The sequence below is a fragment of the Microcaecilia unicolor genome, chromosome 3 (assembly GCF_901765095.1).
Source record: "Microcaecilia unicolor chromosome 3, aMicUni1.1, whole genome shotgun sequence".
NCBI lineage: Eukaryota > Metazoa > Chordata > Amphibia > Gymnophiona > Siphonopidae > Microcaecilia > Microcaecilia unicolor.
In genome coordinates, this window is record NC_044033.1 from 407,159,189 (window position 1) to 407,171,896 (window position 12,708).

A 12,708-nucleotide genomic window follows, 5' to 3' on the forward strand; every position below is an offset into this window, starting at 1 on the left:
ACTCTTAAATCCAATGATATCATATTCTGTAGCTGATGAACCACTGAGGCCCTTCTTTTAGGGACTGTTAGGCAAAGATCAAACAATGAAGTAACTAAAGACAAGTTCATTGACTTCATCAAAGAGTTGTAGTCGGGTGGTACGAACTAAACTGCCTTCTCAGGTACTGTGGCCTTGTCTTTTTCAGAACCTGAAATGCCATGACCAGCATCTTAAATTTGGCTCTTGACTCCATGGGTAACCAGTGGTGTTCCCTTAAATAGGACTGAACTCTACATCTTTGTGTCTTTCCCATTATAAATCTAGCTGCCATATGGCCTGCTTACAACATATTCATCAATTTATTTTTGGGTATTCCATCAGTAAAGTGCTATAGTCCAAATGTGACAACACTAATGCTTCCATAACTGTATAAATATGGTTCTGTTCTCAATAAAGGCTGAAACTGGTAAACTAGGCAGGTTTTAAAACTGTTTTTGATAACCTATCTAGCAATGGTAGCTCATTATTGTTTCACTTTCTCGTTCTTCCAGTTACTTCCCCTCTCTTCCTTGGGACAAAAGTGATGGGTTTTCCCAGATCTGTGTAAAACAACACAAGACAGAAGGAAGAAATCTTTGGTTCTGTAAATGTATTATGTCTTGCAATGCTCAGAAGTATGAATTTCAAAAGTTCCTTGAGAAAGAAGACTTGATTGGTCTTTAACTATTTCCTTTTTTACTGATGTCTCCTCTTTTTCCTTTCTTGGATAGCTCCCTTCTTTCATTCTGCTTGGTTACATGGATTAATGTGAGTATTCATTTTGCTGCCATGGAGGTCTACCTTTTGCTTGGGTTTATTTCTACCATGTACTCCATTTACTATTTCAAATTGTGTACTGTTTGAATGCATTTATGAATTTTGAGAATAAGATCAGATTTTGTAAAAAAAAAAAAAAGAGAAGTAGTGTAAAAAAAAAAAGAGAAGTGGGGGTTAGACCAAATGTGTATTCAAAAATCAATCAAAAGACTTGACACAGTCCTGCATTTCAGCGCTAACTGTGCCTGCCTCAGGAGTCAATATCAATGTCAATTATCTCTCTGTAAACGGCATAAATAATATAAACGAGGTAGGCACAGTTAGCGCCGAAATGCAGGACTACGTTGAGTCTTGATTTTTTTAATGTGCCGTTTGGATACACATTTGATCTACCCTCTACTTCTCTTCTTTTTGCACATCATGTGATTTTGTGGTAAGGGGGACACTTTTTTTTTCTTTTTTGTTGTTCTCGGTTTAAAATTTAATTTTCTACGTGCGCCCACTATGCGCCCTGGAAAAGTTCTGACACGTGGTGCTAACCAGGTGGTATTCAGCATTGTACATGCACTGATGATTACCACCCAGTTAACGCGTGAGACTTTACCACTGGGTCAGTGGGTGGCAGTAAGGTCTCAGGCCCAAAATGGACACGTGCAATTTTAATTTTGCCGCACATCCATGTTCGGCTTTAAAAAAGGGCCTTTTTTGCAGGTGCGCTGAATAATGGACCTGCGTGTGCCAGATACACACGTCTACACCAGCACATGCTATTTTTTGGCGTACCTTAGTAAAAGGACCCCTTAGTGAATTGTGCCTTAAAATAGACAATTTAGAGAAATAAAGTGTGCAAGACAAAGAGGGCTTGTTGAGAGTAGGATGATAAATGGAGAGGAAGATAAATGAGATGATGGATGAGAGATAACAAAGAAGAGAGGCAGATGAGTCAGCTCTGTGGATGCTTGAGCACCTCCAATACTGAACAAACACATTTATTGTGTCCCGTGAGAGGTCATTTCTGTGGGATTTAGCCCCCCATTAATTCTGAAAAGTTGGCTCCTATGGAAAGAGATATAGAAGGAAGACTGAAGTAGATGGAGTCAAAGCCACACATCTGGAGGAGAGGGCTAGGAAATGGTGAGAGATGGAAGAATAGATGAAATCTTGGAAGGTGAGAACCAGAGAAGTCAGCTTTCAATTCCCACTTTGTGGCCTGAGATACAAACTTAAACTGCAAGCCCTCTGGGGGTAGGAAAATACCTATTGTACCTGCATGTAACTTGCCTTGAACTAGTGTTGAAAAGGCATGAGAGACATCCTACTATTATTATTATTATTATTGCTATTGCTGTTACAAATAATAATAATAATACAAGCAGCTGGAGAAATGTGAAGGGGTGACAGGACACAATCCAGAGACTGAGATGGTGAGAGACATTGATAATAATAATAATAATAATAAAGCTTTATTTTTAACCTGCTGTATCTGATACAATCTAAGCAGGGAGCAAAGAACATACATAATAAAATCTGGATCAACAAATAATAACAAAACAAATCATATATAACTACTGGTTAATACAAACTTATCCAAACTAGAAACAAAGTAATATCATGCCTAGGATAATCTATATGTTCATGTAAACAGATAGATCTTTAAGTCTCTCTTAGAGCAATGTCATGCATAGAACGAAGCTCCAAAAATAGTGCATTTCATAATTTAGGGCAGGCCACATAAAATGCAGAGATCTGTATTCTTCTAATCGCATCTGCTTAAACGATGGCACTTCAAGTAACTGTTTCTGGGAAAATCTTAGGGAGTGAGCAGGTTGATAATGTCTAAGAGTGGCGCTAAGTGTCAAGGAAATACAACCATTCATAATTTTAAAAACTAACAGCAAAATTTTAAATTCCATATGAATTTCACAGGAAGCCAGTGAAGGGACTGCAAAATGGGCGTCACATGAGCATAATCACTCGATACTGCATTTTGAGCAATTTGTAAAGTTCTTAATGAACTTCCTGTAGCAGCTATTAACAACCCATTACAATAATCAAATAAAGGACAGACCACTGATTGAACTATCTTACGAAAATTGTCAATGGTGAGAAAAGATTTAATTCGTCTTATAATCCTAAATTTATAAAAGACTTTCAAGATCAGATTCTATATATGTTTTTTCATAGATAATGTAGTATCTATTTGCACTCCTACATTTCTGATTTCATTTAGTATAGGAATTTTAATTGAATTCATGTTAAATACTTTGGATCAATCAATTCCAGTTGTACCTTTTCGCAATATTGAGTTTTAAACAATTCCCTTCCATCTGTTGGATAATCTTGGTCAGATATAGTCTGAGTTATGAAAATGTATTCTCAATGAGACTTCAATAGGCAGCAAAAATTGGATATCATCACCATATAGTTTATACTGCATGCCAAAACAATGCAAATGCATGCATAAAGGAATGAAATAGTAGCCAAGAAAGGAGGGAGGGAATTGTCAGGGCTGATTCAACGGTACCTGACAACCTAGACGAACCTTCAACCGTGCACCCCCTGCCCTAGGACAGCTCAAGGCCCTACGTCTTATACTCCAGCATCTCTCCTTCCCTACCTCCTTGTAGTCCAGAATCTCCACTTCCCTTCCATAATCTTCCCATAGTTTAGCAACTCTCCTTCCCCTCCCTACCCTCCTTGCAGGTTGTTTGCATACCGCTTTCCCCTCCCATTAAGCATCTTCTTTTACTGTCCTGTGTCCAGCATTTTTCCTCGCTGCCCTGCTGCCACTGCCGTACCTATATCCTGGCCTAAGTAATAGGTAGTCATGGAGTCAGAGATGAACCTTTAAACACATGCCTACACTCATGAGGGGAGAAATGCTGAACATGAAACAGAGCAGTAGGGAAGGGGAAAGGATATGCTCCTCACCTGCCACCCCACCCCCCCAAATGGTGCTGCCTTAGGTGGATGCCTAGTCTGCATAGTGGCAGGACTAACCCAGCCCCGGGCACAATCATTTTTTTACACATTTTCATTTGAATAAAATATGTAAGTAATGAAATAAAAATGGGCAGCCACAGTGAAAATATTTATGGAATCTGCAGAACACTTTTTCTTGGTAAATACTTTCTACTTGCCGTTTGGGAGGCTGATGTACCTACTTTGTATGTGTTTCATAAGTATTGCCAAACTGGGACAGACCAAAGGGTCCATCAAGCTCAGCATCCCATCTCCAACAGTGGCCAATCCATGTCACAAATACCTGGCAAGATCCCAGAAAAGCTCCATACATTTTAAGATGCTTATCCCAGAAATAAGCAGTGGATTTTCCCAAGTCAATTTAATAATGGTCTATGGACTTTTCCTTTAGGAAGCTGGCCAGACCTTTTTTAAACCTTCTAAACTAACCACCTTTATCACATTCTCTGGCAACGAATTCCAGAGTTTAGTTACACGTTGAGTGAAGAAAAATTTTAATTCATATTAAATTTACTACTTTGTAGCTTCATCGAATGCCCCCTAGTCCTAGTATTTTTGGAAAGAATAAACGATTCACGTCTACCCATTCCACTCCACTCATTTTATAGACCTCTATCATATCTCCCCTCAGCCATCTGTTCTCCAAGCTTAAGAGCCCTAGACGCTTCAGCCTTTCCTCATAGAGAAGTTGTCCCATGCCCTTTATCATTTTTGTTGCCCTTCTCTGTACCTTTTCTAATTCCACTGTATCTTTTTTGAGATGCAGTGACCAGAATTGAGCACATACTACAATAGGGTGATGTTCAGTAATAAACCAATTAAACAGCAAATTACAAAAAGGCCAGTCACACTTGAGGTATCAATAACTTGCAGAATAAATTTAGCTAATTTTAGATTTACTTGCCTGACAAAATTATAGAGATCCATTGTGCCTTCCATGCCTAGGTACTCCAAGTGTTCATAAAATTCCTCATTTAATTTCTTTGAATACAGATACATCTTGTTTTGAGACATTCTACTTTTCATCATTTCACGGATTGCGTTATAGCTCTTGTAAAAGCTTTCTTTATTAATTGAAGCTGTAAATTAAAAGAAACAATGAAAATGATAGCTATGCTGGTTCCTCACATTCAACTGCTTGCAGGGCTATATTTGGGCATGTGCCTAAAGGTATAGAGGAGCCCTGGGAGATTCTAGCTCATTCTGGACTTCAGAGGCTAAGACTGGCAGCTAACTGGATTTTTTTCCAAGATTCTACAAGTTTGTAATGAACTGCCTCAAAGCCAGAGGTTGGCTAGAGTCTGGATATTTTTCAGAGTTTAGCTCTCTATAGTTCTACAATCTTCCCCCTCCCAATGCAAAAACTGTGGTAAGATCCAACCATAGGCAGTTGGTGGTTCAGCTGTTTGGGGAGGCTAAGGTGGGTGGGGCTGGGCCAGGGCGAGGCCCGTGTGCATAACTGCCTGACAACATGCAGAATGAAGGGTCAGCATAGTAGTTGCAAGTTTTAAAATTTAGATATAAAATATGTTTCAAGTGCCAAAGAATAAAGTGGCAAGAAATTAAACAGTGCAAAATTTGATTGATTGATCAATAGATAGATAGATAGAGATATATAAAGGTGTCTTTGGCAATTTAATTAAAGTAGATTGAAAAATGTGTTCATAGACAATGCTTAGGCCTCCATTTGAGGCCTGCAGACAGTCTGCTTCTCTACTCACTTGCACATCTTACTCGCCCTCAGCCATCAGATCCTGTCTGATGTTATGACAAACTAAAAATATACTAAAATTCTGATGTCCCTCAGTAAGGCCCAACACACAATCCCTCCACTGCAAAATGCTATACACAAATTTTGTGCAAAAATACACTCAAAACCTTACCATACCATAACTACTACTACTACTACTACTACTTAACATTTCTAGAGCGCTACTAGGGTTACGCAGCGCTGTACAATTTAACAAAGAGAGACAGTCCCTGCTCAAAGAGCTTACAATCTAATAGACAAGTGAACGGTCGGTCCGATAGGGGCAGTCAAATTGGGGCAGTCTGGATTCACTGAACGGTAAGGGTTAGGTGCCGAACGCAGCATTGAAGAGGTGGGCTTTAAGCAAAGACTTGAAGATGGGCAGGGAGGGGGCTTGGCGTAAGGGTTCAGGAAGGTTGTTCCAAGCATAGGGTGAGGCGAGGCAGAATGAGCGGAGCCTGGAGTTGGCGGGTGGTGGAGAAGGGTACTGAGAGGAGGGATTTATCCTGTGAACGGAGGTTACGGGCGGGAACGTAAGGGGAGATGAGGGTAGAGAGGTAGTGAGGGGCAGCAGACTGAGTGCATTTGTAGGTAAGAAGGAGAAGCTTGAATTGAATGCGGTATCTGATCGGAAGCCAGTGAAGTGACCTGAGGAGAGGGGTGATATGAGTATATCGGTTCTGGCGGAATATGAGACGTGCAGCAGAGTTCTGAACAGACTGAAGGGGGGATAGATGGCTAAGTGGGAGGCCGGTGAGGAGTAAGTTGCAGTAGTCCAGGCGAGAGGTAATGAGAGCGTGGACGAGAGTTCGGGTGGTGTGTTCAGAGAGGAAAGGGCGAATTTTGCTGATGTTAAAGAGGAAGAAGCGACAGGTCTTGGCTATCTGCTGGATATGCGCAGAGAAGGAAAGAGAGGAGTCAAAGATGACTCCGAGGTTGCGGGCAGATGAGACGGGGAGGATGAGGGTGTTATCAACTGAGATAGAAAGTGGAGGAAGAGGAGAAGTGGGTTTTGGTGGAAAGACGATAAGCTCGGTCTTGGACATGTTCAGTTTCAGGTGGCGGTTGGACATCCAGGCAGCAATGTCGGATAAGCAGGCCGATACCTTTGCCTGGGTCTCCGCGGTGATGTCTGGTGTGGAGAGATACAGTTGGGTGTCATCAGCATAGAGATGATACTGGAAACCATGAGATGAGATCAGGGAGCCCAGGGAAGAGGTGTAGATTGAGAAGAGAAGGGGTCCAAGGACCGATCCCTGGGGAACACCAACAGATAAGGGGATGGGGGTGGAGGAAGATCCATGAGAGTGAACTTTGAAGGTGCGGTGGGAGAGATAGGAGGAGAACCAGGAGAGGACAGAGCCCTGGAACCCAAATGAGGACAGTGTGGCAAGAAGTAAGTCATGATTGACAGTGTCAAAAGCGGCGGATAGATCCAGGAGGATGAGGATGGAGTAGTGGCCTCTGGATTTGGCAAGGAACAGGTCATTACAGACTTTAGAAAGTGCTGTTTCTGTCGAGTGAAGAGGGCGAAAACCGGATTGAAGCGGATCAAGGATGGCATGAGAGGAGAGAAAATCAAGGCAGCGGCTGTGGACTGCGCGCTCAAGTGTCTTGGAGAGGAAGGGTAGGAGGGAGATGGGGCGGTAGTTGGAGGGACAGGTAGGGTCTAGTGATGGTTTTTTGAGGAGTGGCGTAACTACAGCATGCTTGAAGGTGTCGGGGACAGTTGCAGTGGAGAGAGAGAGGTTGAGGATATGACAGATGGAGGGGGTGATAGTAGGAGAGATGGTGTTAAGTAAGTTGGTGGGGATGGGATCAGAGGAACAAGTGGTGCATTTTGAGGAGGAAAGAAGGCGGGCGGTTTCCTCCTCGGAGATATCAGGAAAGGAGGAGAAGGAGGTCTGGGTTGGTTGGTTGAGGGAGAGGGTTGAAGGGTGAAGAGGAGGAGGTGGCTTGGTAGTGAACTCAAGGTTGATCTTTTGCACCTTGTCGCGGAAGTAGTCAGCCAGTGATTGAGGAGAGAGTGACGGGGGGGTGGGAGCGGAGGGCACTTTGAGGAGGGAGTTAAGGGTGGCGAAGAGACGACGAGGGTTAGAGCTGAGAGAATTAGTCAATTGGGTGTAATAGTCCTGTTTGGCAAGGAATAGTGAGGACTGGAAGGAGGATAGCATGAATTTGTAGTGAAGGAAATCTGAATGGGTGCGAGATTTCCTCCAGAGGCGTTCAGCAGATCGGGCGCAGGAGCGAAGGTAACGGATGCAAGGGGTCAGCCAGGGCTGGGGATTAGTACGCCTTGTGGGACGGGAGGTGGATGGTGCAAGGGTGTCCAGAGCAGAGGAGAGAGTGGCATTGTAAGCGGAGACAGCCTCGTCAACAGACTCGGAGGACATGATGGAGGGGAGGAGATTAGAAATACTAGATGATAAGGTGGGAGGGTCAATAATCTGGAGATTCCTGGAAGTAGTGGTTAATGTTGGGCGGGGCTGAGGGGGAGGGTGAAGAAGTGTGAAGGTGATCAGGTGATGATCAGAGACAGGAAGAGCTGAGGTGTGGAAATTGGAGGGTGAGCCGGAAGAGGAGAGGACGAGGTCAAGGCAATGGCCATCACGGTGAGTAGGGGTGGTGGAACAAAGCTGGAGGTTGAAGGAGGATGTTAGAGTGAGGAACTGAGAAGCGTGAGAGTTGGACAGGTCATCAACGTGTATGTTGAAGTCTCCGAGAATGAGGGATGGAGATGAGGGTTCAAGAAAAACAGAAAGCCAGGCATCGAAGTCGGTGAGGAAGGAAGGGAGGGATTTATCAGGGGGGCGGTAAATGACTGCCACTCTGAGTGGCAACGGGTAGAATAGACGGATGGAGTGGACTTCAAAGGATGAGAAGCAGTGAGACTGTGGTAGGAGGAGGGGTTGGAAGCTACAGGAGGGCGAGAGTAGTAACCCGACGCCTCCTCCACGGCCAACTAGGCGGGGAGTATGGGAGAAGAGATAGCCTCCATGGCATAGAGCCGCAACTGAGGCAGAGTCGTCAGGGGAGAGCCAGGTTTCAGTTAGGGCAAGCAGGTGAAGGGAATGAGAGATGAAGAGATCGTGGGTGAAGGGAAGTTTGTTGCAGACCGAGTGGGCATTCCACAGTGCACATGAGAAGGGGAGGGAAGAGGGGGGGAGGAGGGGAATAGATATGAGATTGGAGACATCCCGGAAACGTTTGCATGGATAGGACGAAGACAGGTGTGGGGGACCTGGATTGGGATTGATGTCTCCTGCGGATAGCAGGAGGAGGAGCAAAAGAGTGCGGAGGAGGGTGGGGGAGGTAGGGCGACGAAGGCGACGAAGACGGGATGCGCTTAGGAGGAATGGGGATGGGTTAATGGCAGGAAGGAAGTGTTGAAGGTTGAGAGCTAGGAAGGAGGAGGGGGTCAGGAGAGATGGTGAGGTGGTGAGGGACGGGGGTGAGTAGGGTATTGCAGTAGTGAGCAAGATGGGAGAGGACATGGGTGGGCAGTGAGTTCCAGTGGTAGACAGCGGTAGGGGGAGGGGAAAAAGATTAGGAAGGGACAGGGCAAGGAACAACACTAATTCCCTGGACTGAAACAGCAACAACCTTATACATGAATGTCATGATTGTGGCCGTGACCCCTCCCAGACTTACCTTATTTCTGGGGGTCAGCTTCTGAGCTGGCTTCTGTCTCTGTGTGCTGGCTGCTCCCAGCATGGCTCTAATTGCTTCACTACACTGCACCTGTGTGTGTTGCCTGAGTTAACTCTGCCTCTCTCTGTGTGTGCTGGCTGCTTCCAGCGTGGCTCTAATTACTTCACTATACTGCATCTGTGTGGGTTAAGCCTCTCTGTGTTTCAGTATGCTGTCTGCCTGTGTCTGGTAGTTGTGACATCATCAGGCAGGGCCTTGATAAGGAAGTGGTGTTCTTCCATTCAGGGCCTTTGCAACGTTTGCTTTAGGTCCAGGTCAGTGTTGGTGCAGTGTGCACTTTTGACTTATGTGTTTAGCTTCCCTGCTTTCTCCTTGTGGCTCCCCTGCTTTCCCTTTTGGTGCTGTTAGAAGCACTTCTGTTAGTGGAGTGCTTAGGAGCACTTCTGGTAGCTTGGTGCCTAGGAGCACCTTTGTTAGTTTATGTGTTTAGCTTCCCTGCTTTCTCCTTGTGACTCCCCTGCTTTCCCTTTCGGTGCTGTTAGAAGCACTTCTGTTAGTGGAGTGCTTAGGAGCACTTCTGGTAGCTTGGTGCTTAGGGGCACCCCTGTTAGTGTAGTGCTTAGGAGGACCTCTGTTAATTTAGTACTTAGGAGCATTTCTGTTGGTTTAGTGCTTAGGAGCACTTCTGTTGGTTTAGTGCATAGGAGCACTTATGTTAGTTCAGTACTTAGGAGCACTTCTGTTACAAGCTTGTTCTAGTATCCCAGTCCCTGTGTTATCCTGTTTCCGGTAAGTTCTGCCAGCCGCTTGAACCCAGGGGCTCAACTCCTGGGGGACAGTGGCTAACTGCGGGTGAAGCAGTACGGACAAGTCTGGTGTACTCCAGTCCAGTGGGGTCCGGTCCAGTGTGTTCCAGTCCAGTGTGTTCCAGTCCGGTGCGGACCAGTCCAGTGCGGACCAGTCCGGTGTACTCCAGTCCAGTGTGTTCCAGTCCGGTGTGGTCCAGTCCAGTGTGGACCAGTCCGGTGTCCTCCAGTCCGGGGGGGTTCCAGTCCGTGTGTTCCGGCTCGCTAGGCAGCGCCTGCAGTCCTTGCCTATGCCGGTGTGCTAGCCCAGTGTTGGTTGGTAGGTTTTGCCTGCTGCTGTCACTCTTCGTCAGCAGCCCAAGGGCTCACGTTTGCTCCAGAGTCCGTCCCCACAGGCTCTGAACCTGAGAACCTGACAGATTGCAAAGGCCATGGGTCCGGCAAAATCACCCTTCCAGCTGGGTGCCAGCCTCGTCATTGTTCTTGATCCTTCCATGACACTTCATAGGTATCGTGGTAAACTTTTGTCTCATCCTGTGTTGAAGAAGACCTCTGAAGCGGCAGCGAAAAGAAAACGTGTCTGACTGCTTGGAATCGTTGAAAACCCAGTTTCGGATATTGATCCTTTTATCACGCTCTCTGAATATCGCCGCAACCTTGTCTTGGATTCAGCCCTGCGGGATACTCCTGGTGCCCAAGCTGAAAGAAGGTGGCTTGGTAGTCCCAAACCAAGTGCCAGTCCAAGCTGAGACGATGAGTCCACGCTGAGTGCAGAGTCTTCGCTGAGTGCTGAGTCCAGCCAAGATGCTGATTCCACTCTGAGTTCCAGGGCCAGCCGAGATGTTGCGTCCACTCCGAGTTCCAGTGCCAGCCGAGATGCTGAATCTACGCCGAGTGCCGAGTCCAGCCAAGATGGTGGGTCCACTCCGAAGTCAGAGGCCAGCCGAGATGCTGAGTCCACTCCGAGTTTCAGTGCCAGCCAAGATGCTGAGTTTACGCCGAGTGCCGAGTCCAGCCGAGATGGTGGGTCCACTCCGAAGTCATTCTATGCCACATAGGTATTTAACATCTATATCTCCCCTCTCCTGCCTTTCTCCCAAAGTTTGCATATTGAGATCTTTAGGTCTGTCTCCATACACTTTAAGACGAAGACCACAGACTATTTTACTAGACATCCTTTGGACCAACTCCATTCTGTTTATATCTTTTTGAAGGTGCTGTCTCCAGAATTTTACACAATATTCTAAATGAGGTCCCACCAGAGTCTTATATAGGGGCATCATCACTTTATTCCCTCCTACTGGCCATTCCTCTCCCTATGCACCCAAGCATCCTCTGGCTTTCACCATCAACTTTTCTACAAGTTTGGCCACCTTATCACATATGATCACATCCTCAGGAGCTTAGCCGAGAATGGGTGGCAGAGCCGGTGGTGGGAGGCGGGGCTGGTGGTTGGGAGGCGGGGATAGTGCTGGGCAGACTTATACGGTCTGTGCCAGAGCCGGTGGTGGGAGGCGGGGATAGTACTGGGCAGACTTATACGGTCTGTGCCCTGAAAAAGACAGGTACAAATCAAGGTAAGGTATACACAAAAACTAGCACATATTTTATCTTGTTGGGTAGACTGGATGGACCGTGCAGGTCGTTTTCTGCTGTCATCTACTATGTTACTATGAGATGGTGGGTCCACTCTGAGGTCAGAGTCCAGCCAAGATGCTGGGTCTACTCCAAGTTGCAGTTCTGGCCAAGATGCTGAGTCCGGATCGAGTTGCAATTCCGGCCAAGATGCTGAGTCCGGGTCAAGCTGCGGTTCCGGCCTAGATGCTGAGTCCGGATCGAGTTGCAGTTCCGGCCAAGATGCTGAGTCTAGATCGAGTTGCAGTTCCGGCCAAGATGCTGAGTCCGGATCGAGTTGCAGTTCCGGCCAAGATGCTGAGTCCGGGTCAAGTTGCAGTTCCAGCCAAGATGCTGAGTCCTGGTCAAGTTGCAGTCCCGGCCAAGATGCTGAGTCCGGGTCAAGGTGCAGTTCCAGCCAAGATGCTGAGTCCGGGTCGAGTTGTGGTCCCGGCCAAGATTCTGAGTCCGGGTTCAGTTGTAGTTCCGGCCAAGATGCTGAGTCCGGATTGAGTTCCAATCTCAGGCAAGATGCTGAGTCTACTCCGAGTTTCCATTTCAGCCAAGATGTTGAGTCCCTTCTGAGTTCCAGCTCCAGCCAAGAGGCGAGGTCCAGTCTGAAGTCCAGTTCGAGTCCCTGTCCGGCTTCGGATTCCAGGATGGGTGTTGGCTCTAGCCCAGTTTCGGCTGTTACATTGGAGTGCCAGGAGGTCGAGGAAGTTGCGGATTCCTTCAGGAGAGGGTTCCTTTTGATTATGACTCCGCTTGTTGCATCCAAAACTCTGATCCTGCCTAGCAGCTGTCCTAGTGGTTACCAGAGCTACTCTAGTTTTCAAGTTCCAGATTTACTTGTTACTTCCTGTCCAGTAGTCCAGGTTTATGTTTTGAAACCCATTGGTAGATTTCATCACAGTTACCCATGGAGACCTGAATTTTCTTTGGAGACCTGGAGCTCCCGTTGGGACACGGGAGCCTTGAGGGGGAGGTACTGTCATGATTGTGGCCATGACTCCTCCCAGACTTACCTTATTTCCGGGGCTCAGCTTCTGAGCTGGCTTCTGTCTGTCCTTTCTGAGTTGGCTGTGTCTCTGTGTGCTGGCTGCTCCC

At 46.4% G+C, this 12,708-nt stretch overlaps 1 protein-coding gene across 2 annotated transcripts in view; it reads right to left on the reverse strand.

Moving 5' to 3' along the window:
• The window catches only part of LOC115467087 (24-hydroxycholesterol 7-alpha-hydroxylase), a 306,871-nt gene that overhangs the window by 259,182 nt on the left and 34,981 nt on the right, over positions 1-12,708 (reverse strand). For both annotated transcript variants that reach the window (XM_030198776.1, XM_030198775.1), the window contains exon 3: positions 4,685-4,859. In XM_030198776.1, the coding sequence (XP_030054636.1) occupies positions 4,685-4,859 (175 nt within the window). The remainder of the gene's footprint in view (positions 1-4,684; positions 4,860-12,708) is intronic.